This window comes from Oncorhynchus nerka, linkage group LG22 (genome assembly GCF_034236695.1).
Source record: "Oncorhynchus nerka isolate Pitt River linkage group LG22, Oner_Uvic_2.0, whole genome shotgun sequence".
NCBI lineage: Eukaryota > Metazoa > Chordata > Actinopteri > Salmoniformes > Salmonidae > Oncorhynchus > Oncorhynchus nerka.
In genome coordinates, this window is record NC_088417.1 from 74,403,567 (window position 1) to 74,431,149 (window position 27,583).

Here is a 27,583-nt window from a genome sequence, read left to right on the forward strand (position 1 = left end):
CAAATATAAAAATGATTATGCCCCTGATCTTTTTTCCACTAATTGGTCTTTTGACCAGTCACATCAGACCGTTTCACATCAGAGCTGATCTGATTGGTCAAAAGACCAATTAGTCTAAATAAGATCCGAATTGGGCCCACTGTGGCTGCGTTTAAACAAGCAGCCCAATTCTAATATTTTGCCCAATCAGCTCAGCTCTGATAAATAGCTGATGTCAACATTTTTGTTGTGATCGAAAAAAAAGAAGATCAGATTTGGGCTGCCTCTTTAAACTCAGCCTGTCATTAATTTGCTCTAAACACTTATTGGCTCGTCAGTAGGCCGAGGTTGCTAGTGCATTTCCATTGCTGGATGAGGGAGGAAGTCTCTGGGATCGAGCAGGACGTTGTGCGTAATTGTGGGGGCATCTGAAGTAAGTTATTTTTAAGAATACAAAGTAACGTTACATCATGGTTTGTTTAAACTGGTCAACAACGTTCCCTTTTTCATCCATTAATTATACGTTTGTATGCTTTATAGTAGCATCTGTTAGCGATTCAGCTATTAACCCTAACTAGCCAGCTAACCGTCCCAAACTTTACCAGGGGAAATGACTTTGGATGTTGAGTAAATACATTAGGATAAATTGGATTTCAATATGGCCCTTGATTCTTTTCATACTGTATTATTGAGTGTATGTTTGTTTATTCCATGTGTAACTCTGTCGAACTGCTTTGTTTTCTTGGCCAGGTCACAGTTGCAAATAAGAACTTGTTCTCAACTAGCCTACCTGGTTAAATTGAAAGATATATAACACACAAAGAAATTCGACCACGAAGGCCTGATTCACGCAGTCTGCTCTGAACAGTTGATGTTGAGATGTGTCTGTTACTTGAACTCTGACGCAATCTGAGGCTGGTAACTAATGAATTTACCCTCCGCAGCAGAGTTAACTCTGGATCTGCGCGCTAATTCCATCATAGCGCTTGAAGGTTTGTGCAACTGCACTTGAAGAAACGTTCAAATCTCTTAATTGTCCAGATTGACTGACCATGTCTTGGTCCCTCTTTGCTTATTTGAGCTATTCTTGACATAATATTTTTATTTCACCTTTATTTAACTAGTGAAGTCAGTTAAGAACAAATTCTTATTTACAGTGATGGCCTACACCGGCCAAACCCCGACGACGCTGGGCCAGTTGTGCGCTGCCCCATTGGACTCCCAATGGCGGCCGGTTGTGACACAGCTCGAATTGCTGCAAATAAACAACTAAAGGACCCCAATTAAAAGAAGACTTGCTTGGGCCAAGAAACATGAGCAATGGACATTAGACTGGTGGAAATCTGTCCTTTGGTCTGAGTCCACATTTTAGATTTTTTTGTTCCAACTGCCTTGTCTTTGTGAGATGCAGAGTAGGTGAACAGATCTCCACATGTGGTTCCCACCATGAAGCATGGAGGAGGTGTGATGTGGGGTTGCTTTGCTGGTGACACTGTCAGTGATTTATTTAGAATTCAAGGCACACTTAACCAGTGGCTACCACAGCATTCTGTAGTGATGCGCCATCCCATCTGGTTTGTGCTTAGTGGGGCGATCATTTGTTTTTCAACAGGACAATAACCCAAAACAGGCGAAACCAGGTGAAATTGTCATTTATCTTGTGTTCATTGCAAGCAGAGTCAGGGTATATGCAACAGTTTGGGCTGCCTGGCTCATTGCGAACTACTTTTGACATATATTCAAGGTTGTGCAATGTAACAAGAATATTTAGACTTAGGGATGCCACCCGTTAGATAAAATAACGAACGGTTCTGTATTTCACTGAAATAATAAACGTTTTGTTTTCAAAATGATAGTTTCCGGATTTGACCATATTAATGACCTAAGGCTCGTATTTCTGTGTTATGTTCGAGCAGTCTGACTGAGCGGTGGTAGGCACCAGCAGACTCGTAAGCATTCAAACAGTACTTTCGTGCGTTTTGCCAGCAGCTGTTTATGACTTCAAGCCTTCCAACTCCTGAGATTAGGCTGGTGTAACAGATGTGAAATGGCTAGCTAGTTAGCAGGGTTTGCGCTAACAGCGTTTCAAACGTCACTCGCTCTGAGACTTGGAGTGGTTGTTCCCCTTGCTCTGCAAGGGCCGTGAATTTTGTGGAGCGATGGGTAACGCTGCTTGGAGGGTGGCTGTTGTCGTTGTGTTCCTGGTTCGAGCCCAGGTAGAAGCGAGGAGATGGACGGAAGCTATACTGTTACACTGGCAATACTAAAGTGCATATAAGAACATCCAATAGTCAAAGGTTAATGAAATACAAATGGTATAGAGGGAGTCTTATAATAATAACCTAAAACATCTTACCTGGGAATATTGAAGACTCATGTTAAAAGGAACCACCAGCTTTCAAATGTTCTCATGTTCTGAGCAAGGAACTTAAATGTTAGCTTTCTTACATGGCACATATTGCACTTTTACTTCTCCAACACTGTTTTTGCATTATTTAAACCAAATTGAACATGTTTTATTTGAGGATAAATTGATTTTATTGATTTCTTTTTAAATTAAAACAAGTGTTCATTCATTATTGTTGTAATTGTCATTATTTAAAAAAAAAAAAATAAAAATTGGCCGAATAATCGGTATCTGCTTTTTTTTGGGGTCCTACTATAATCGGTATCGGTGTTGAAAAATCATAATCGGTCGACCTCTAGTCTGCTTGGGGGGAATATACACGGCAGTGACTAACCGAGAAAAAAAATTCTGGTCAGTATATGATAGAGGTATTCCAGTTCGGGAGAACAGAAGGACTTGAGTTTCTGTACGTTACCACAATCGCACCATGGTAGTAGGTGCCAGGCGCACCGGTTTGAGTGTCAAGAACAGTGATGCTGCTGGGTGTTTCATGCTCAACAGTTTCCTGTGTGTATCAAGAATGGCCCGCCACCCAAAATACATCCAGCCATCGGGCAAAAAAGGGTCATTGATTGACTAAAGGGGACAAAAAAGGCTGAAACAAATTGTAGCCAGACTGTTGCTCTGCAGTCTTTGGCTATGACTAAAGACTCCTAAAAAGATTGTAGAACTTGTACCTTGACCGAAATGGGGTATGCTAGCCACGACCTTAGTTACTACTTTCAGCAAAAAAATAAGAAGTTGCTGTGGGCTGATGAACCAAAAACATTGCCTAGTCTGAGTCCCTGTTCCTACTGTATCACGTGGTACACGCATCCATCATGCCGCGTCTCAACAAAGCTTGCTGGTGACTGTATGTTTTGGGCTCCTTGATAGAAGTAGAGCAATGTATGCATGCCATATGTGAACATTGCCAATCAGGTGCATCCCTTGGCAGCAGTGTATCAGTCTGCACTTTAATTTTTTTTTTTATCAAGTTAATGCCACAAGGCTAGGATTATCCAGAAAGAGTTCCACAAACATGACTCTGAATTCAGCTTACTGCAGTGGCCTGTCCAGTCACCAGATCTCAAGCCAATTGAGCATCTGTGGGAAGCATTGGAGTCAACCTGGTCCAGCATCCCTGTGGAATGCTTTCGACACCTTGGAGTCCATGCCCTGACAAATTGAGGCTGTTCTGAGGGCAAAGGGGGGTGCGCTCAATATTAGGAAGGTGTTCCTAATGTTTTGTACACCTTCAGAGCCGTGATTCTGTAAAACAGTATGTTATATAATTTGATTAGTGGGGAAATGCCCTGACATGACTCTCATAGGAAATTGCTGCTCTCTGGGGGGGAAAATATTGCCTAATAGTTTTGACTGAATTTAATTTCTAGTTTTGAGAGTTTGAGAAACCAAAGCACCTCTTTGCTCCCTTTAGTGTATGCAATCAATGATCTTCATTCATGGTTAGTGATTACACATTGTCTTTTGTCCTTTGTTCGTCCTGTTGAATATGTGCTTGTGATGCCAGAGGCTGATTGGTAGAGACTGGTCCCATTGGAGCAAGATCAGTCTGTTCGGTTGCTATCTTATTTATGATCATTTGGGGATAGGAAGTAGATGGGGTGGGCGGCGGAGTCCTGATGGCTCAGGTTGTTTTCAGGTGAGGAGCAAAATGGCTGACGAGACTGTAATCGCTGAGGGCCCTTCATGATTCAAATCAACTGTCGATCTCATTCTGCTGGTTTGGCAGAGTGGTCCGGTCACTAGAGGGTCTTTTGTAGTTGAGGCAGAATTTGACCCAGAGCTGAGGACCATTCACACCGAACCAAAACACAGGTATTGGGTATGGGGACTGTAAAAATACAGGAATCTTGACTGACTTTAGGTGGGTTTTAATATACTGCCCCCACCCCTTTCAGCTATAAAAGGAAGCAGGCATTGTAAATTAGTAGGATTTTGGTCTGTTTATGAAAGGGATAGGTTCCTAAGGACAACTTCTTGCAAACAGTATTTTAGAGTTCACCTTGAACAGATACATGTTACTACAGATGATAAACTAAGCAAAAAAAGAAATGTCATCACTGTCAACTGCATTTATTTTCAACAAACTTAACGTGTAAATATTTGTATGAACGTAACAAGATTCAACAGATGTGGATAACAAATGGAATAATGTGTCCCTGAACAAAGGGGGGGGTCAATCAAAAGTAAGTCAGTAACTGTTGGAGCCACCAGCTGCATTAAGTACTACAGTGCATCTCCTCCTCATGGACTGCACCAGATTTGCCAGGTCTTGCTGTAAGATGTTACCCCACTCTTTCACCAAGGCACATGCAACTTCCTGGACATTTCTGGGGGGAATGGCCCTAGCCATCACCCTCCGATCCAACAGGTCCCAGTGTAACGCTTATTTCTTTGACGATAAATGCGAATCCGACCATCACCCCTGGTGAGACAAAACCGCGACTCGTAAGTGAAGATCACTTTTTGCCAGTCCTGTCTGGTCCAGCAACAGTGGGTTTGTACCCATAGGTGACGTTGTTACCGGTGATGTCTGGTGAGGGCCTGTCTTACATCAGGCCTACAAGCCCTCTGTCCGCAATAGGCTGAGAACCATCTGAAACTGGACTGTCTGAGCACTGATGGAAGGATTGTGCGTTCCTGGTGTAACTCAGGCAGTTGTTGCCATCCGGGATGTTAGATGTACCGATCCTGTGCAGGTGTTACACATGTTCTGCCACTGCGAGGACAATCCGCTGTCCGTCCTGTCTCCCTGTAGTGCTGTCTTAGGCGTCTCACAGTACGGACATTGCAATTTATTGCCCTGACCACATCTGCAGTCCTCAAGCCTCCGTGCATTAGGCATGCTGCAAGTTCACGCAGAGACGCTGGGCATTTTTTGGTGTTTTTCCAGTTAGTGGAAAGGCCTCTAGTGTCCTACGTTTTCATAACTGTGACCTTAATTGGCTACCGTCTGTAAGCTGTTAGTGTCTTAATGACCGTTCCACAGGTGCATGTTCATTAATTGTTTATGGTTCATTGAACATCCATGGGAAACAGTGTTTAAACCCTTTACAATGAAGATCTGTGAAGTTAATACGTGAAAATCCAAAATCTTTGAAAAGACAGGGTCCTGGAAAAAGGGACGTTTCTTTTTTTTGCTGAGTTTGTCCATATTGATGTTCAAAGTTCTCAGAGGACAAGTTACAGATGGATGCCAAAAAATTATGCAATAGCATTACTCCAACACATTTCTGTAGTCTGCTGGATACTGTAAGAGTGGGAGGCATTTTCTCTTAACTGGGGAAGGGTTGACTGGCCCGTGAGCATTGTCTTGGGCCATTTGCTCTGTGGACCCAGGTGACAAAGTGCACAGAAGTTGGGGTGGGGCCTACACACTTTCTACTGCCTCATGAGCTGACTGGTTCTGGACTTCTGTTCCATGTCTCGCTCTAATGTCCAAACCTCATTGACAGTGTTCCCTGTTTTGTCTGTACAGAACCCACCTCTTGACTGACCACCTCGGATCATTTTCATCAAGATGGCAGGAAAGATTAGCTCCAAAGATGAGCTGGAGGAACTGAGAGAGGCATTTGGCAAAGTTGGTGAGTAGGCTACATCTGATTTTATTTATTTTCTGTGTTATTATGGTCATTAATTAATGTTTTCATAATGTGACATTACACACCTAGGCTAATAGTCAACAGCTTCTACATTGTACAGTCCCTGACGTTTTAGTCATATTAGCTTTTTTGTATTGTTTGGGAACCATGCCAGGGTTCCTAGAAACAAAGATTGTGTTGGCTGAATGTTGTTAGTAAAAAAAAAAAAAAATCATATGATTAAACTCCTGTCTGCATTTGTAGACCTCGATGGCAATGGCTCCATCTGTGACTACGAGCTCCATGAGTTGTTCAAGGAGGCAAACCTTCCCCTGCCTGGCTACAAAGTCAGGGAGATCATCCAGAAGCTGGATAGCAACAAGGACAACGAGATCAGCTTTGACGAGTTTGTATCAGTGAGTCATTGGGGGGGGGGTTGTCAAGAACTACGCAACAAAGCAGTAATCGATATCAGTAGTACTATTAAAATGAATGTAGAGTAGAACAAAAACGCATGAGAAGTAGAAACGAGAACACGTGTGAGTAAGGAACCTATATACAGGGTAAATGCAGTGTCGATACCATATTTGCAATGTGAAGGCAGGGATACTGGCGTGGTAGGGTTGTGCATGTGTTGTAAGGTGACTTTGCATCAGGATGTATGCTAAACAGTAACAGTTCCAGGGAGGGCTGAGTCAGGTTTTCGCTCCGCCCTTGTACTTAATTGATGACTTAATCACATTTAGTAAAGAACTCCTCTCACCTGGTTGTGTAGGTCTTAAATGAAAGGGAAAACCTGCAGACACTAGGCCCTCCACTCCATGGAATAAGTTTGACACCCCTGGTGGTGTGTGTAGAGCAGAGCTCTCCAACCCTGTTCCTGGTGTAGTGTGCATAGAGACCGTGGACCATGCAGGTAGTCCATGTAGCTATTTATCCGTCTTATTTCTCTCTAACGTTAATTTTAACTCTTAAACCTAAAATGATCTTAACAAGTGAGGACTGGCAAAATATCCTCACTTATCAATTTTAATTGATGACTTCTGGTACTCAGAAGTAGAGTAAAATGTGTGTACGTACACACAGAAATGAGGTCAGAATAGTAGTGTGCCCTTATTTTGTTTTGCCTGTGATGACACTAATTTACAGGCCTGTGCTTGTCTCCATGTTGAGTAATGATGTGACATCTTGCATCCCAAAAGAAAAAAACAAATTCATAATCTCTAAGGCCATTTCTCATAGCTCAATGATGAGGACAATCTTGAATTCAGCCTTTTTTGTATGGTTTAACATAACTGTGGCTATTACAGTATATTTGTTAGAGGGGGTTGTGCTATTTTTAGTTGCTATAATGGATTACATAATTTTTTTAGGTTGAGATGAACATGAACAATATCCTTTCATTGAAAGCAAATTAAATCACAACAAATGCATTATTTAAAAAGGGAAATGCATACTATTGTGGTTACTATGGGCTTCCTCTATCTACAGTGCATAATCAATGTAAGCTAACTAGGGTTGCACATTTTGGGGAATATTCAGAGTTGGAGACTTTCCATAGGAATATATGCTAATAAATATTAATACCGTTAAATGTAAACTCAGCAAAAAAGAAATGTCCCCCACATGTAACACTTGCACGGGATCGGTACATCCAAACATCACACCTGCGGGACAGGTACAGGATGGCAACGACTACCCAAGTTACACCAGGAACGCACAATCCCTTCATCAGTGCTGAGACTGTCCGCAATAGGCTGAGAGAGGCTGGACTGAGGGCTTGTAGGCCTGTTGTCAGGTGAGGACCTGCCTTACATCACCGGCAACAACTATGGGCACAAACCCACCATCGCTGGACCAGACAGGACTGGCAAAAAGTGCTCTTCACTTATGACTCACGGTTTTGTCTCACCGGGGGTGATGGTCGGATTCGCGTTTATCTTCGACGGAATGTGCGTTTACACCGAGGCCTGTACTCTGGCGCGGGATCGACGTGGAGGGTCCGTCATGGTCTGGGGTGGTGTGTCACCGCATCATCGGACTGTGCCTGCAATGACGACACGCTATCTCAGCGCTATGTGTTACAGGGTAGACATCTTCCTCCCTCATGTGGTACCCTTCCTGCAGGCTCATCCTGACATGATCCTCCAGCATGACAATGCCACCACGCACAGAACGAGCAGTATGGCTGATTTCCTGCAAGACCGGAATGTCAATATTCTGCCATGGCCTGCGACGGATCTCATGCATCTGTAAAATGGTAGTCTCGAAACTAAAGCTTTGGTTGTCTTCCTCTCAGGCTTCTGTATTTTCCTTGGACCTCCTCAATGTCTACCTCTTGAACATCAGACTGAGGCCTCATCTTCACTGTCACTTTCAAACCTTGTTGAGGATGGCTCATTGTCAGACTCAAAAGGCCTCATTTTCCCAGATGCCCACCAATTCTTCAACCCTCGTATTGGTCAGCCTGTGTGTTCCCAAACAAGGACCAGTTGTGCTCTGAGGTGGCTGATGTTGGTGGGATTTGGAGGATGATGGCGGCAACGGGAGAAAGAGTTCTACATTAGCTGCATTGAAATGTCTCCATCAGATGGTGCCCGTGGCGTTTTCCTGTAATGATTAGAGGAAAAAATGTGTGTAAAAATACTATTCCATGTACAGATAAATGGTGAAGCAGTTTAACGAACTCCATTGTAAGAAATGTTTAAAAATGAAACGTGTATGGAAACGGGTGAATTAACACCTCAGTTAGCAGGTTCAAGCAAGCTAAAACCCACATGGTGGCAAACTAACTAGCAGAAATGCTTTTTTTTTTGTTGCTGTAGGCTATTTACTAGTTAACAAAAAATCATGTCATATAAAATATATTCACCCCACCCAGTATTGTAATTCTAATTTACCAGAAAGCATGTAGTCCTTGGCGCAGAGTGTAGTAGTGTGGGCTCAATAGCATCTCTATTAGTGTGCAAGATCTTGAGAATCAGCTGTACATGTGATGGAAGAATGCATAGGGTTGCAATTCCATTGAATTTTGGATAGTTTAACCAAAATATGCCGCAAGATCTAGACTTGGCTTGTTTATCCCATAAAATAGGTTCACTGTTGTAAGCCAACTTTTCTTCTTTTTTTTCTGAATTTAAACCCAGAAATTTTGCTTAACTTCTCATGGAAAATTTCTGTAATTTTACTAAGCTTTAGGATTTCAAACTAACGCTACATGATCCGATGTTTGTGGCGTACACCTTTTAATGTCACTCCATTCCAGGCTGAGTAGCTGGTGGTGACTACTGAGACCAGCAGGTGTCAGGTCAGCGACTAGAGATGTTGGGGCCTGTGAATACAAACGCGTTGATTTACTTGGCTCAAACTTTGGCTCCTGTATAGATTTTAGGCCATTGACAAATGTCTTTCTAACCCAACCTACACCCCCCTCGCATCCTTATTTCCAAAAGCATTTCCCCTGGCCATTCAGCATACAGTATCCCATAATATGTTTACTTCTTACAAAGGAGGATGAAATGTTTGGTACACAGAGGCACTTAGCTTCCTGTTAAACACTGGTGTTTATGTTACCATATGGCCTCTCCCCAGTGAGAACCTTACTGAATAGAATTACAGCTTACAGAATTTTTGTTTTGACTCGTGCAACAGATTCGAGATGACACAATTCCTTTTTATACAGATTTCTCTTGTAGTAATCCTCATGACTGAGCATAACGTAATCGTAACTATATTAAGATCTTGAGGTAAGTCATGGTTTGTGGGAGCTTAATGCTTCTGCATTGCTTGTTTGGTGTTTTAGGCTTGGTTTCTGTACAGCACTTTGAGATATCAGCTGGTCTAAGAAGCAATATAAATACATTTGATTTAAATGCACTTTGCCCTCTCTACTGCAGATATTCCAGGAGTTGAAAAGCAGTGATGTTGCCAAAAGCTTTCGGAAGGCCATTAACCGGAAGGAGGGGATCCTGGCCATAGGGGGGACATCTACACAGTCCAGCGAGGGAACGCAACACTCCTTCTCTGGTGAGCTGCTCACAGCATCTCCTACCACTTCTGTCATTGCATTACAGTATGTTGTATTGCATATATGTAGGGTCTTTGCTTTAATCTAGGGGAACCTTACTCATGAGTTTAGGTAGATGCCCTGTTTGTCTCTTTCGTAGTGTATTGATTTGTCAATCGAAAACAATAACTGGGTTTCTGGGATGTCATAGGAATAATCTTTTCTGTGTAGTGACGAAGCAGTGGAGGCTACTCAGATGAGGAAGGGGAGGTGAATTCTCTGTGAATTTCATAAAAATAGGTAATATTACAGCTATTTCTTTGGGGTTAACTAGTTAAAATATATTCATCACCAAATAATTGAAAACAGTTTTGCAATGGTCTACAGTAGCCTCAACAGCACTCTGTAGGGTAGCACCACGGTGTAGCTGGAGGATAGATGGTTTCCGTTCTCCTCTGGGTACATTGATTTCAATACAAAACCTAGTAGGCTCTTGGGTCTCACCCCCTTCCATAGACTTACACAATTGACAACTTCAGGATGACCTCCGATCATTGCTTTTGACTGGACAAAATGTCAGTTAAAGCTGCAATCAGGATCAGATATTGAATCTAGTACTAAAAGCACAAGCTACAGTTGGCAGTGCATATAATGTGGTGAGAAGTTGTCTGAGACAATAGTTGAGCAGTTTTAAAAGAATACCTTTCTTCAAAAATGGAAGAGCTAGCTAGTTTAGCCTACTCAAACACCTGACTCTGACGGCTCCTGTGTTAGCTAGCTGGCTATGTTCTTCAACACTGACATTATTCCAAGGTAAGAATTTGGTTTTATAAACTTTTTGCAACCGGGGCCCACCGGTGTGACTGCTGAAGTGTTTTTGTGACTGTACTGCATGATTTGTAGCGGGTTTACTAATGCGTTATATTAGCATGTTTGACTATGCCGTTATATAATGTGGTGGCAACTATGTAGGCTCTGTCTAGCTGTTATGATATTTGGTTTAGGTTTTTTAGGTTTTCAACAGGTCAGACAGCTGAGGTCCACAAGCGATGGGAAAAGTTGAGGAGGAATTACAACAAGCAAAGTGATCATGCTGTTTGTTGCTGCTATGAAAGTGAACTTCATTTGTGTGATCAGGGGTGTATTCATTCTGCAGTTTCTGTTAAATTTTCTTAAACAGAATGGCGATAAACATAACTTAATTTGTCCAATAAACTCTCGTTTTCAACTGTACTAATGATTATGCCCTAGATCAGCTAGATGCAGGATGGTGTTGAATGTCACTGTCACCCTGATTACTAAACATTACATTCACAAGTTGAATTTTAACTTTCATTCATAGGCTAGGTTGTAGCAACCTCATGATGGGTATAGGGAAATTTGAGTATAATGTAGTAGGTTATATCTATTGATGTTACCTTGAGCTGGGTGAATGGAATTTGATATTTTTTCACCTTTAAACAGGTAGGCTAGTTGAACTCTTTGGCAACTGCGACCTAGCCAAAATAAGGCAAAGCAGTTTGACACATGCAATCAATAATACCGTAGGAAAATCTATATATAGCATAAATACAGTATCGGGTAGATTGGATGGGCTATTTACAGATGAGCTATGTGCAGTGATCTGAGAGTTGCTCTGGCACTTAAAGCTAGTGATGGAGGTCAGTCTCCAGCTTCAGATTTTTGCAGTTTGTGCCAGTCATTGGCAGCAGATAACTGGAAGGAAAGGAGGCCAAAGGAAGGATTGGCTTTGGGGGTGACCAGTGTGAGAGACCTGCTGGAGCGTGTGCTACAGGTGGGTGCTGCTCTTGTGTCCAGTGAGCTGAGGGAAGGCGGGACTTTACCTAGCAGAGACTTGTAGAATACCTGGAGCCAGTGGGTTTGGTGACGAGTATGAAGCGAGGGCCAGCCGACGAGAGCATACAGGTTGCAGTGGTGGGTAGTATATGGGGCTTTGACAAAACAGATGGCACTGTGATAAACTACATCCAATTTGCTGAGTAGAGTGTTGGAGGCTATTTTTTTTAAGTGAAGTCGAGGATCAGTAGGATACCCTCGTAAAACTGACTGGCAGCATGAGTGAAGGATGCTTTGTTGCGAAATAGGAAGCCGATTCTAGATATAATTTTGGTTTAGACATGTTTAATGTGAGTATTGAAGGAGAGTTTAGTATAACCAGACACCTAGGTATTTGTAGTCGTCCACATTTTCTAAGTCACAACCATAGTGATGCTGGACGGGCGGGCAGGTGTGGGCATCGATCGGTTGAAGAGCATGTATTTAAGAGCAATTGGAGGCCACGGAAGGAGAGTTGTATGGTATTGAAGCTCATCTGGAGGTTAATTTAGTGTCCAAAGAAGGGCCAGATGTATACAGAATGGTTTCATCTGCGTAGAGGTGGGTCAGACAATCACCAGCAGCAAGAGTGACATAGATGTATACAGAGAAAAGAGTTGGCCCGAGAATTGAACCCTGTGGCGCCCCCAGAGACTGCCAGAGGTCTGGACAACAGGCCCTCCGATTTGACACACTGAATTCTGTCTGAGAAGTAGTTGGTGAGCCAGGAACCGCAATCATGAGAAACCAAGGCTGTTGAGTCTGCCAATAAGAATGTTGTGATTGACAGAGTCGAAATCCTTAGCCAGGTCGATGACTATCGATGGTGGTTATTTCGTTTAGGACCTTGAGCGTTGCTGAGGTGCACCCATGACCAGCTCTGACACCAGATTGCATAGCGGAGAAGGTACGGTGAGATTTGAAATGGTTGGTAAGCTATTTGTGAACTTGGCAAGGCAGGGTAGAATAGATTTAGGTCTGTAGCAGTTTGGGTCTAGTGTCTCCCCCTTTGAAGAGGGGGATGACTGTGGCATCTTTCCAATCTATGTGAATCTCAGACGATACGAAAGAGGTGAACCGGTTAGTAATAGGGGTTGCAACAATTTCGGCAGATCATTTTAGAAATGGAGGGTCCAGATTTTGCAGCTCCTTCAGAACATCAGCCATCTGGATTTGGGTGGGGGAGGTTTGGGTGAGTTATGTGGAGCGCAGGGCTGTTGACTGGGGTAGCCAGGTGGAAAGCATGGCCAGCCTTAGAAAAATGCTTATTGAAATTCTCTATTGTGGATTTATTGGTGTTAAGTGTTTCCTAGCCTCAGGGCAGTTGGGAGGAGGTGCTCTTATGCTCCAGGACTTTAGTGTCTCAGAACTTTTTGTAGTTTGTGCTATAGGATGCAAATTTCTGTTAGGAAAGCTATGGCTAGCTTTTTCAAACTCCGTGTGTATATTTGTTCTTAACTTCCCTGAAAAGTTGCGTATCACGGGGGCTGTTCGACGCTAATGCAGAACGCCACAAGATGTTTTTGCGCTGGTCAAGGGCAGTCTGGTCTGGCGAGAACCAAGGACTATATCTGTTCCTACCTTTTTTTTTTTTAAAATGGGGCATGCATATTTAAGATGTTGAGGAAAGCACTTTTAAAGAATCAGTCATCCTCTACTGATGGAATGAGGTTAATATCCTTCCAGGATACCCGGGCCAGGTTGACTAGAAAGGCCTGCTCACAAGTGTTTTAGGGAGCGTTTGACAGTGAGGGGTGGTTGTTTGACCGCAAACTAATTACGGATGCAGGCAATGAGGCAGTGATCGCTGAGATCTTGGTTGAAGACAGCGGAGGTGTATTTGGAGGGCAGGTTGGTTAGGATTAAATCTGAGGGTGCCCTTGTTTATGGATTTGGGGTTGTACCTGGTGGGTTCATTGATAATTTGTGTGAGATTGAGGGCATCTAGCGTAGATTGTAGGATGGCTGAGGTGTTACGCATGTCAGTTTAGGTCACCTAGCAGCACAAGCTCTTAAAATGGATATGGGGGGGGCAGGCAATCAATTCGCATATCGTGTCCAAGGCACAGCTGGGGGCAGAGGGTGGTCTATAGCAAGCGGCAACAGTGAGACTTGTTTCTGGAAAGATGGATTTTTAAAAGTAGAAGTTCGAAATGATAGTACGACAGAGTTCTATCTCTGCAGTAGATTGCAACACCGCCCCCTTTGGCAGTTCTATCTTGTCAAAATGTTAGGGATGGAAATTACAGGGGTTTTGGTGGACTTCCTAAGCCTGGATTCAGACACGGCTAGGACATCCAGGTTGGCCGAGTGTGCTAAAGCAGTGAATAAAACATACTTAGGGAGGAGGCTTCTAATGTTAACATGCATGAAACAAAGGCTTTTACGGTTACAGAAGTCAACAAATGAGAGCGCCTGGGGAATAGGAGTGGAGCTAGGCACTGCAGGGCCTGGATTAACCACTACATCACCGGCGTAGGATGAGGGTACGGCTAAAGGCTAACAGGACTGGTTACTTGGTGCGTTCAGAGCAGAGAGTTAAAGGAGCAGGTTTCTGGGCATGAGAGACTAGATTCAAGGCATAATGTACAGACAGATGTATGGTAGGGTGTGAGTACTTTGGAGGTAAACCTAGGCATTGAGTAATGATGAGAGAGATTGTCTCTAGAGACGTTTATACCAGGTGATGTCACCGCATGAGTGGGAGGTGGAACTAAATGGTAGGTTAAGGCATATTGAGCAGGGCTAGAGGCTCTACAGTGAAATAAGATGATCTCTAACCAGGACAGTAATGGACAAGGCATATTGATATTAGGGAGAGGCATGCGTAGCCGGGTGATCAATAGGGGTCCAGTGAGTGGTTGGGCTGGCTGGAGACACAGCGATTCAGACAGCTAGCAGGCCGGGGCTGCAGGCCGGGGCTGAATGACAGTCATCCAATATACTGTATTTGAAATGATAAAATGTTTTATCGTCCTCCCTCATTTTAAACGGCACTGACCGCCACTGTTATGTGGTGCTAGTTGTTTCTCTGTGCTGTCCTATGCAGAGGAGGAACGGTACGCGTTTGTCAACTGGATAAACACAGCACTGGAGAATGACCCTGACTGCAAGCACGCCCTGCCCATGGACCCCAACTCAGACTCCCTCTTCAAGTCCCTGGGCGACGGCATCGTTCTTTGGTGAGACCATAGATTTATATAATTGTGTTCTGTATAATTCCTGCCCTTCAAGCCTTACAGCTCCTAATACAGCTATTTTTCCTTACACGTGGTGGTTTGAAATGGGGCATACATGTGTCTTCCAACATTAGGACCCCTCATAAACCAGCTGTTTATGTGCTCCTGTAGTAAAATGATCAACTTGTCGGTGCCAGACACGATTGACGAGAGGACCATAAACAAGACAAAACTGACACCGTTCACAATACAGGTCCTTACAAACTCAACCAAACTGGTCATATACTGTAGTTGACTGAGTGATTGTTAGATTTAGTCATTCCACCCCATGCTATTGTAAAGAGATAATTACTGTCATCTGTTTAATTTACATATGTGGGAGGGGCCTCGTTTCTCTTTCGTGAACGGTACTTCAAAACGGTCTTTGTTTCTGTTCGTCCTACAGGAGAATCTGAACCTTGCTCTAAACTCTGCCTCTGCCATTGGCTGCCACGTGGTGAACATCGGGGCTCTGGACCTTAGGGAGGGGAAGCCCCACCTGGTGCTGGGCCTGCTGTGGCAAATCATCAAGATCGGCCTGTTCGCTGACATCGAGCTCAGCAGGAATGAAGGTGAGGGGCTTTCACAGCACTATCACATCTTTGGTGACTCATGAACCTGGTATTTAACAATTGTATTCCTCATCACGGTACATTGACCTATTGCAAGGATCAAAGGTGTCGTTTTATGTCCGGTAGTCTGTCCTCAGTTTTGAAGTACATTTTTTTTTCATGACTGAAGACTTCTGGTCAGTGAGTTGTGGTGATGTAGCTGACTATGTCCTGTGACCCTGTCTCCTTCAGCCCTGGCTGCTCTGCTGAGGGATGGAGAGACCCTGGAGGACTTGATGAAGCTGTCTCCAGAGGAGCTGCTGCTGCGCTGGGCTAACTTCCACCTGGAGAACGCAGGCTGGGAGAAAATCAGTAACTTCAGCTTGGACATCAAGGTATGGATGTGGAAAATCCATGTACATTGACTTCAATGTATTTTCACCCCTTAACTTTTTCCACATTTTGTTATCACAGTGAAATTAAAATGGATTTAATTGTGTTTTTTGTCAATGACCTACATAATTCTCTCAGTGGAAGAAAATAATCTTGATTAGTATTCAACCACCTGAGGTGAAAATCAACTTTGGCAGCTATTACAGCTATGAGTCATTCTGGGTTAGTCTCTGAACTTTCCACACCTGATTGTGCAAATTCTTCAAGCTTAGTCAAATTGAGTGTTCATCATTGCAAGACAAAGATTTTCTAGCAGATTTCAGTCAAAACTGTTAGGCTATTGTCCTGCTGAAAGGTAAATTCATCTCCCAGTGTCTGGAAAGCAGACTGAAGCAGATTTTCCTCTAGAATTTTGACGGGTGCTTCTCTCTTTTAAAAAAATCCTGAAACAGCCCAGTCCTTAACAATTGCAAGCATACCCATAACATGATGCCGCCACCACTATGCTTGAAAATGATGGAGTGTGGTCCTCGATAATGTATTGGATTTGCCCCATAACTTTTTATTTGGCAAAAAGTGAATTGCTTAGTCACATTTTCTGCAGTATTACTTTAGTGCCCTGTTGCAAACAAATGAATTCATTTTTATTCTATGCAGGTTAGTTTCCTTTTCACTCTTAATTTGGTTAGTATTGTGGAGTATAGTATTGTGGAGTAACTAAAATGTTGATCAATGTTGAATACCTAGGATAGGATAAAGTAATCCTTCTCACCCCCCCTTAAAAGATTTAGATGCACTATTGTAAAGTGGCTGTTCCACTGGATGTCTTAAGGTGAACGCACCAATTTGTAAGTCGCTCTGGATAAGAGCGTCTGCTAAATGACTTAAATGTAAATGTAATCCAGCCTCACTCTTCTCCTACCATTAAATTGTAACTGTTTTTGTCACCATTGGCCTCATGGTGAAATTCCTGAGCAGTTTCCTTCCTCTCCGGCAACCGAGTTAGGAAGTACGCCTGTATCTTTGTATTGACTGGGTGTATTGATACATCATCCAAAGTGTAAAAAGTTGACCATGCTAAAGGGCATAGTCAATGTCTGCTACCAATAGGTGCCCTTTGAGGCATTGGAACACCTTTTGTGTTTGAATATGTGTTTGACATTCATTGCTCGACTGAGGGCCCTTACAATTATCTGTATGTGTGGGGTACAGAGATGAGGTAATCATTCAACTCATGTTAAACACTATTGCACAAAGAGTGAGTCCATGCAACTTATTATGTGACTTGTTAAGCAAATTGTTACTCCTAAACTAATTTAGGCTTGCCTTAACAAAGGGGTTGAATAGTTATTGTCTTAAGGTTTTTATATTTGTATAACTGTCAAAAAACAATTACACTTTGAAATTATGGGGTTAATGCCAGTGAAAAATCTCAATTTAATACATTTTAAATTTAGGCTGTAATGCCACAAAATGTGTAAGGAGTCAAGGGGTGTGAACTGAGTGCACTGTCTTTATGGTTAATGTAATACTATTCTCGTCTTCACAAAGAAGTGTGGGAACAATAGCTAAATCAAATAATGATGAATGTGCCTCAAACCAGGCTTTATCCAAATCTGGACTCTTAAATGTTCGCTTTGAAAGAATAGAAGGTTCTTTGTAAAGTTAATTTTTTTATATATTATGCCTGTGCTTTGATTTCTGACTGACACTTTTCTTTAAGCGGACAGACCTTTCAACATGCTCTATGAAGTAACTTTACAACTTCCTTACTGTATAGGAATTGACAATAGCGTCATGGTCATTGTACTGTAATATTTTCTGTCATGGTCATTGCATACTTGTCCATTTGGGTTCCCATGTGGCCTGCACAGCCTTGTATCTCAGTGTGCTTGTTTTTTTTTCAATGCTGAGATTGAAACAAAGATTTCTGTTTCAGGACTCCAGAGCCTATTTCCACCTCCTCATCCAAATCTCCCCCAAATGCACAGAGGAAGACCAGCCACACACAGACATCAGCATGGCAGGCTTCAGTGTAAGAACTTTTATGGCAAATGTACAAATTCTATACACTGATAACATGGCTAAGAAGATTCTGAAGGGATACATGAAATGTTATTCACATGACCCTGTGGTGTCTATCTTATAGGAGAAGGATGACCTGAAGAGGGCTGAGAACATGCTTCAGCAGGCTGACAGGCTGGACTGTCGCCAGTTTGTCACACCAGCTGACGTAGTCTCTGGCAACCCCAAACTCAACTTGGCCTTTGTGGCCAATCTCTTCAATAAGTACCCGTCTCTCACCAAGCCTGAGGGAGAGGGCATTGACTGGGGCCTGCTGGAAGGTGGGTGTTGAGCTAGTCTGTTGGTCATGAGGTTGCTGTGTGATTTCTGTTCAGTATATATTGTACTCCCCTAGACCTTAAAACCACTCAACAGCTCTTATTTTCTATTTAGGTGAGACACGAGAAGAGGGAACATTCCGGAACTGGATGAATTCCCTGGGCGTGAACCCACATGTCAATCATCTGTATGGGTATGTACCAAATTCAACTAATGACTTACATGAAAAATTTAACTGCCAATGACCTACTGCTCATAACATGCTCCCTACCAGTGGTGTTCATACACAGGGTAAGGTTTCTTTGGCTTTATTATCAATGAGTAACCTAAATAACTAGCTTTACTCTATAGAGACCTAGCAGACGCCTTGGTCATCCTTCAGCTTTATGAAAAGATAAAAGTACCCGTTGACTGGACCAACAAAGTCAACAAGCCACCATATCCCAAGATTGGGACAAACATGAAAAAGGTTGACTATTGTCAAATAAAATATATTTTCCTCCATTTATTTTTACTTTGAAAGAATGCTAAATAATACTGCAGAACTGACTGTTTTCAACTATTCATAGATCAAAAGACCACAGCTCCAGTTCTGGAGAGGGACTAATTTTGTGTTTCTCTTGATTCCTACTGTGTTTTGTCTGCTCTCAGTTGGAGAACTGCAACTATGCAGTGGATCTGGGAAAGATGACGGCCAAGTTTTCTCTGGTTGGCATTGGTGGGCAGGACCTGAACGATGGCAACGCCACCCTGACGCTGGCTCTGCTGTGGCAGCTCATGAGGAGGTGAGTCTTGGCACTTGCTTAGATCAATATGTAACATACTTTTATAGCCAGGGATAAAATATGTAATTATTATTTCTGGTTGTTTATGGAAAAACGGAGCACAGGTAAAATAAAGATCCAGGATGAGGGCTGAAAGGAACATTTTATCCCAATTGTCTTACCGTCAATTACAGTTACCTCTGTTTTCAGGGTGGCAGGGTAGCCTAGTGGTTAGAGCGTTGGACTAGTAACCGAAAGGTTGCAAGTTCGAATCCCCGAGCTGACAAGGTACAAATCTGTCGTTCTGCCCCTGAACAGGCATTTAACCCACTGTTCCTAGGCCGTCATTGACAATAAGAATTTGTTCTTAACTGACTTGCCTAGTAAAATAAAGGTCAAAAAAATTTTAAAAAGTCATACTGTCAAATATTTTGAAAATCTTAGTTTCCTGAAACCAAAAATATGCTGCTCCAATTTTAACTTTGCATTGTTACTTCAATACCCAGAAGTTATTTTATCATTTGTCCAGCTAGGCATGGTTATGGGCTGAAGTAGGTGGTGCGTAGAATTCCCAGTTTGTTCTGTTACAATACTACGATCTGTGGTGGTACTGTCAGCGATATTTGACATGCTTTCACATGCGGTTGCTTTTCGGTAAATCGGGGTCATAAGAGAAGGCAGCATATGGCAAAATGTTTTGTAAACCTGGCCCCCAGGCAACAGCACTGGAATATTGTTAATGTTAGTTCTTAAGCAGATCTTGATGAAGTTGATTTTTCCATTTACTCTTGCCTAATCTTCAGTGACTGCATGCTAACCACTGCTGAGTGCACCAGAAACTGCTCAATATACTAGCTAACACTTGACATCTCTCCTAGATATACTCTGAATGTACTAGAGGACTTGGGAGATGGCCAGATGGCTAATGATGACGACATTGTCAAATGGGTCAATACAACCTTGTCAGAGGCGGGGAAAACAACCAAGATCTCAAGCTTCAAGGTTTGTAAAGCTTTATTTTTATATCTCACACACATATATATATATACATACATACATACATACATACATACATACATACATACATACATACATACATACATACATACATACATACATACATACATACATACATACATACATACATACAGTGGGGCAAAAAAGTATTTAGTCAGCCACCAATTGTGCAAGTTCTCCCACTTAAAAATATGAGAGGCCTGTAATTTTCATGGGTGTACACTTCAACTATGACAGACAAAATGAGAAAAGAAAATCCAGAAAATCACATTGTAGGATTTTTATTTACATTTACATTTAAGTCATTTAGCAGACGCTCTTATCCAGAGCGACTTAATGACTTTATTTGCAAATTATGGTGGAAAATAAGTATTTGGTCAATAACGAAAGTTTTTCAATACTTTGTTATATACCCTTTGTTGGCAATGACAGAGGTCAAACGTTTTCTGTAAGTCTTCACAAGGTTTTCTCACACTTTTGCTGGTATTTTGGCCCATTCCTCCATGCAGATCTCCTCTAGAGCAGTGACGTTTTGGGGCTGTTGCTGGGCAACACGGACTATCAACTCCCTCCAAAGATTTTCTATGGGGTTGAGATCTGGAGACTGGCTAGGCCACTCCAGGACCTTGAAATGCTTCTTACGAAGCCACTCCTTCGTTGCCCGGGTGGTGTGTTTGGGATCATTGTCATGCTGAAAGACCCAGCCATGTTTCATCTTCAATGCCCTTGCTGATGGAAGGAGGTTTTCACTCAAAATTTCACGATACATGGCCCCATTCTTTCCTTTACACAGATCCGTCATCCTGGTCCCTTTGCAGAAAAACAGCCCCATAGCATGATGTTTCCACCCCCATGCTTCACAGTAGGTATGGTGTTATTTGGATGCAACTCAGCATTCTTTGTCCTCCAAACACGACTAGTTGAGTTTTTACCAAAAAGTTATATTTTGGTTTCATCTGACCATATGACATTCTCCCAATCTTCTTCTGGATCATCCAAATGCTCTCTAGCAAACTTCAGACGGGCCTGGACATGTACTGGCTTAAGCAGGGGGACACGTCTGGCTCTGCAGGATTTTGAGTCCCTGGCGGCGTAGTGTGTTACTGATGGTAGGCTTTGTTACTTTGGTCCCAGCTCTCTGCAGGTCATTCACTAGGTCCCCCCGTGTGGTTCTGGGATTTTTGCTCACTGTTCTTGTGATCATTTTGACCCCACGGGGTGAGATCTTGCGTGGAGCCCCAGATCGAGGGAGACTGTCAGTGGTCTTGTATGTCTTCCATTTCCTAATAATTGCTCCCACAGTTGATTTCTTCAAACCAAGCTGCTTACCTATTGCAGATTCAGTCTTCCCAGCCTGGTGCAGGTCTACAATTTTGTTTCTGGTGTCCTTTGACAGCTCTTTGGTCTTGGCCATAGTGGAGTTTGGAGTGTGACTGTTTGAGGTTGTGGACAGGTGTCTTTTATACTGATAAAAAGTTCAAACAGGTGCCATTAATACAGGTAACTAGTGGAGGACAGAGGAGCCTCTTAAAAAGAAGTTACAGGTCTGTGAGAGCCAGAAATCTTGCTTGTTTGTAGGTGACCAAATACTTATTTTCCACCATAATTTGCAAATAAATCCTATGTGATTTTCTGGATTTTTTTCTTCTCATTTTGTCTGTCATAGTTGAAGTGTACCTATGATGAAAATTACAGGCCTCTCTCATCTTTGTAAGTGGGAGAACTTGCACAATTGGTGGCTAAATACTTTTTTGCCCCACTGTGTGTGGTGTGTGTATAGAACCATATATATATAAAATCTTAGTTATTTGACAGTTTTAGTATGCATCTGTTCTGTAGTGATACTCAGTCAATACATCTAATCAGCAGACCTAATGTGACACCACAAATTCTGACACAATACTTGAACTGATTTCCAAAGTGGGTATTTAACACTGTCTTCTCCCCTTGATTGTCAGGACAAGGAGATCAGCACCAGTTTACCAGTGGTGGACCTGATTGATGCCATCCAACGTGGCAGCATCAGCTATGACCTGGTCAAGACTGGCAGCCTAGCAGCTGAGGACAAGTTGGAGAATGCAAAGTAAGACTTCCACTGATGAACCTGTCCAGACAAACTTTGATATGGGTTAGTGACCTATAATAGGAATTCAAGCTTCAATTACTTACTGGTTTTTGCTATACTTCCTGTTAACCTGAAATATGGGGGTTGTGAAGTACAGTGCCTTTGAAAGTATTCACACTCCTGGACTTTTTCCATATTTTGTTACAGCCTGAATTTAAAATGGATAAAATTGTGATTTTGTGTCATTGGCCTACACATAATACCCCATCATGTCAAAGTGAAATAATGTTTTTCAAAAAATGTACAAACAAATTAAAAATGAAAGCTGAAATGTCTTGAGTCAACTATTCAGCCCCTTTTTGTTATGGCAAGACTAAATGCGTTCAGGAGTAAATATTTGATTAACAAGTCACATAAGTTAGACTCTGCAAAATATTGACTAACATGATTTTTGAATGACTGCCTCATCTCTGTACCCCAAACACAGAATTCTGTAAGGTCCCTCAGTCGAGCAGTGAATTTCAAACAGATTCAACTACAAAGACCAGGGAGATTTTCCAATGCATCGCATAGGACACCTTAAAGAAAACATTGACTATCCCGTTGCGTTGTTGAAGTTATTAATTACATGTTGGATGGTGTATCAATACACCCAGTCACTACAAAGACTAAGGTGTCCTTCCTAACTCAGTTGCCGGAGAGGAAGGAAACCACTCGGATTTCACCAGAGACCAATGGTGACTTTAAAACAGTTAGTTTTATGGCTGTGATATAACAGGATGGATCAACAACTTTGTAGTTTCTCCACAATACTAATTGACAGAGCAAAAAGGAATCCTGTACAGAATAGAATATTTAAACATCATCCTGTTTGCGTTAAGTAATACAGCAAAAAATTTGACAAAGCTGTTAACATTTTGTCCTGAATACAAAGCGTTATGCATGTTTGCGGCAAATCTTATAGGAAACCCTGGTTCAGTCTGCTTTCCACCAGACACTGGAAGATGAAGTCACCTTTCAGCAGAACAATAACCTGAAACACAAGGCCAAATATTGCTTCCCAAGACAACATTGAATGTGGCTGAGATAGCTCTGAGTGGTTGTCTAGCAATGAACAACAACCAATTTGACAACTTGAAGAATAAAAATGTAATAATGAGTGGGCAAATGTTGCATAATCCATGTGTGGAAAGCTCTTTGAGACTTAAGGCACTTCGTGGTCAATCGGACATGCATTGGCCATGCAACATTTACGGTGATACGGTCTCTGTAGAAGTCAGAGCAGTCATACTACTTGCACTTCGCAGAGCAGCTTTTGGGAAGGGTGTGAGTTCAGAGTATTCAGACCCCTTGACTTTTTCAAAATTTTGTTTAGCCTTATTCTAAAATGTATTAAATTTTTTTTTTTTTTCACCCATCAATCTACACGCAATAACCTATAATGACAAAGCAAAAACAGGTTTTTAGGCCTCCTGATATGGCGCAGTGGTCTAAGGCACTGCATCGCAGTGCTAGAGGCGTCACTACAGATCCGGGCTGTATTGCAGCCGGCCGCAACCGGGAGACCTGAGGTGGCGTACAATTGGTCCAGCATCGCCCGGGTTAGGGGAGGGTTTGGCCTGCCGGGATGTCCTTGTCGCTAGAGAGTGATGGGACTCCTGTGGTGGGCTGGACGCATGCATGCTGACACGGTCGCCAGTTGGACGGTGCTTCCTCTGACACATTGGTGCGGTTGGATCCCTGGTTAAGTGAGCAGTGTCAAGAAGCAGTACTGCTTGGTGAGAAAGGGTTCACATTTTTTTCACACCTTTGTCTGCTATTACAGCCTCGAGTCTTGGGTATGACTACAATCTTGGCACACCTGTATTTGGGGAGATTCTTCTCTGCAGAGCCGTTCAAGCTTGGTCAGATTGTATAGGGAGCATCGCTGCACAACTATTTTCAGGTCTCTCCAGAGATGTTCAATCGGGTTCAAGTCTGAGCTCTGGCTTAGCCACTCAAGGAAATTCAGAGACTTGTCCCAGGTGGCCTTGGCTGTGGGGTTAGGGTCGTTGTCCTGTTGGAAGGTGAACTTTGGCCCCAGTCTGAGGTTCTGAGCGCTCTGGTGCAGGTTTTCATCAAGGATCTCGCTGTACTTTGCTCTGTTAATCTTTCCCTCGATCGATCCTGACTAGTCTCCCTGTTCCTGCCGTGATCCTGACTAGTCTCCCTGTCCACCATACTTCACCGTAGGGATGTGGCAGGTTTCTTCCTGATGTGACGCTTGGCATTCAGGCCAAAGAGTTCAGTCTTGCTTTCATCAGACCAGAGAATCTTGTTTCTCATGGTCTAAGTCCTTTGGGGGACTTTTGGCAAAATCCAAGCAGCCGGTTGTGCCTCTCATTGAGAATTGGCTGCCATCTGGCCGCTCTACCATGAAAGTCTGATTGGTGGAGTACTGCGGAGATGTTGTCCTGGAAGGTTCTCCCATCGCCACAGAAGAACTCTGGAGGTCTGGCAGAGTTGCCATCGTGTTCTTGTTCACCTCTCTGACCGAGATCCTTCTCCCCGAGCGGCCACTTCTAAGAATCTAATTTTATTTGTCACATACACATGGTTAGCAGATGTTAATGCGAGTGTAGCGAAATGCTTGTGCATCTAGTTCCGACAATGCAGTAATAACCAACGAGTAATCTAACAATTTCACAACTACCTTATACACACACAAGTCTAAACGGATGATAAAGATGTATGAATGAGTGATGGTACAGTACGGCATAGGCAAGATCACGATCATCTCCTTTGTGGTGTTGACATTGAATGTGAGGTCATTTTCCTGACACAACACTCCGAGGGCCCTCACCTCCTCCCTGTAGGCAGTCTCGTCGTTGTTGGTAATCAAGCCTACCACTGTATTGTCTGCAAACTTGATGATTGAGTTGGAGGCGTGCATGGCCACGCAGTCGTGGGTGAACAGGGAGTACAGGAAAAGGCTCGCCCCACCCTCACCACCTGGGGGTCCAGTACCCAGTTGTACAGAGTGGGGTCGAGACCCAGGGTTGTTGGAGTGGGTCTAGGGTGTCAGGTAGGGTGGAGGTGATATGGTCCTTGACCAGTCTTAAAGCACTTCATGATGCCGGAAGTGAGTGCTACGGGAAGGTAGTCGTTTTAGCTCCGTTACCGTAACTTTCTTGGGAACAGGAACAATGGTGGCCCTCTTGAAGCATGTGGGAACAGTAGACTGGGATAAGGATTAATTGAATATGTCTGAACACACCAGCCAGCTGGTCTGCGCATGCTCTGAGGATGCGGCTGGGGATGCCGTCAGGGCCTGCAGCCTTGCGATGGTTGTACTCACGTCGGCTACAGTGAAGGAGAGTCCGCATGTTTTGGTTGCGGGCCGTGTCAGTGGCACTGTATTGTCCTCAAAGCGAGCTAAGAAGTTGTTTAGTCTGTCTGGGAGCAAGACATCCTAGTCCGCGACGGGGCTCTTCTAGGAAGAGTCTTGGTGGTTCCAAACGTCTTCTGTTTCAGAATGGAGGCCACTGTTCTTGGACCTTCAATGCTGCAGAAATGTTTTAGTACACTTACCCAGATCTGTGCCTCGACACAATCCTGTCTCGGATCTCTACGTACAGTTCCTTCAACCTCATGGCTTGATTTTTGCTCTGACATACTATGTGAACTGTGGGACCTTTTTTAATGTTGATCTGTGTGTCCCCTTATCATCATCTTATAAATCATGTCCAATAAATTGAAATTACTACAGGTGGATGCCAAGTTGTAGAAACATCTCAAGGATGATCAATGGCAACTGAGCTCAATTTCAAGTCTCCTAGCAAAGGGTCGGAATGCTTATGTAAATAAGGTGTTTCTGTTCTATTTTTAATACATTTGCAACCTGTTTTGCTTTGTCATTATGGGGTATTGTGTTGAATAAGGCTGTAATGTAACCATGTTAGTGAAGGGATCTGAATACTTTCTGAATGCACTGTACAGGACCTCCTGCCCCCACCTACTGTCAACCAATCATGTCAATACGGAGCTATGTGGAGCCCTCATTGCTACAAAATTTGAATGCAGTACGGAGCTCAATTTGGCCTCTGGAGGCTCCGCAGTTGCGTCACACAATCCATAGGAAGCCACCGACCAAATTTTCGGATAATAAGCTATAAACGCTTAAAGTGTTGACTTGGTGTGAATACTTATGTAAATTAGATTTCTGTATTTCATTTTCAATGTCTATACATGTTTTCACTTTGTCATTTATGGGGTGTATATAGGCGGGTGAGGTATTTTCATTTTGAATTCCGGCTGTAACACTGGAGTAAGTCGAGGTGTATGAATACTTTGAAGGCACACTAATATATTAAGAAGTTATGCGAATGAATATTCAACAAATGTCAATGTCTTGTCATGCAAGAAAGTGCTGATCAATATTAAATGAAACAACCTATTTCTACTCTTAGATATGCCATTTCCATGGCGAGGAAGATCGGGGTGTGTGTCTACGCTCTCCCAGACGACCTGGTGGAGGTCAAGTCCAAAATGGTAATGACGGTGTTCGCATGCTTGATGGGCCGGGGGATGAAGTGGCCTTAACCAAGATGCTGTGTCACTTTGGCATCGACAAACTACCCACAAGCCATTTGCTTGATGAATGGCGACCTGGGAATTTAGAAAGACGTGGAAGAAAATGTTACTAAAAGTGCCAGTGTTACTTCAACCTCGTTTTGAACAGAAATGTTTGCACAATATTTTGTAGTATTCTTAAGTTAAGCCCATAGCATGTTTCTGAAGACTAGGTCTGTTAGAGGACAACTTGTTATGTTACTTCTCAATATGTAACTCTATTTGTTTCAGAATGCTGTATGGTGTATGTGCATTTTTACTGTTACAACTATATGCTTGCTGTTCACACTACTTATAACATCCCTTACAGTGGATGATGAGCTTTAACTTGGTTAAACTGAAATTGTGGAGTATTAACTTTCCCCTCTGCCCTATTGAAATGCATGCATATATTTATAGCTGGTCTTGGCAACAGCTGCACATCTCTACACAGAAGCCACAAGGTCAAACCTTAGTAATGACCAAGCCTGAAGGGTATTCTGTTTTTTTTCAATTATGCTAGGTAGTAAGCTGAAAGGAGCTGGGTGTCTCGTCTAGCATTTTTGTATTGGACTAAAGATGTCTTACTCTGGAAGAAAAGGGGAGCTTACTGAGTTCAGTTTCATTCGTTGTGCCTTTTCATTTTGTCTTGATGCTATATTCTGTTGCACAGTAAGGTTTCCACTTAATCTTTTGAATTCGCCATGACCAGAAAATATAGCTGACATATTTCTGCATTCCATATAGTGGCGTGTTTTGTATAAATGTATACTCTGCAGTGCTTTATACATAAAGAGAACAATAAATAAAACAAACAATGCATACAA

The 27,583-nt window shown here is 42.8% G+C and overlaps 1 protein-coding gene across 3 annotated transcripts; it reads left to right on the top strand.

Moving 5' to 3' along the window:
- The first annotated feature begins 220 nt into the window (after positions 1 to 220).
- Positions 221 to 27,583, top strand: LOC115105715 (plastin-3-like). Of its 3 annotated transcripts, XM_065007397.1 has the most exons (17): positions 222 to 412; positions 5,871 to 5,976; positions 6,238 to 6,389; positions 9,870 to 9,999; positions 14,865 to 14,997; positions 15,166 to 15,247; positions 15,440 to 15,605; positions 15,837 to 15,979; positions 17,917 to 18,012; positions 18,127 to 18,322; positions 18,435 to 18,513; positions 18,672 to 18,789; positions 18,972 to 19,105; positions 19,963 to 20,086; positions 20,895 to 20,963; positions 22,060 to 22,184; positions 26,615 to 27,583. In XM_065007397.1, the coding sequence occupies exons 2-17, from the start codon at positions 5,913 to 5,915 to the stop codon at positions 26,745 to 26,747; spliced, it is 1,944 nt and encodes a 647-aa protein (XP_064863469.1). In that variant the 5' UTR covers positions 222 to 412; positions 5,871 to 5,912; the 3' UTR covers positions 26,748 to 27,583. The 3 variants fall into 3 exon arrangements, with proteins under 3 accessions (XP_064863470.1, XP_064863469.1, XP_029483890.1); XM_065007398.1 differs by lacking the exons at positions 22,060 to 22,184; positions 26,615 to 27,583 and adding an exon at positions 21,112 to 21,212 and having other exon boundaries at positions 221 to 412; positions 20,895 to 20,967; XM_029628030.2 differs by lacking the exon at positions 20,895 to 20,963.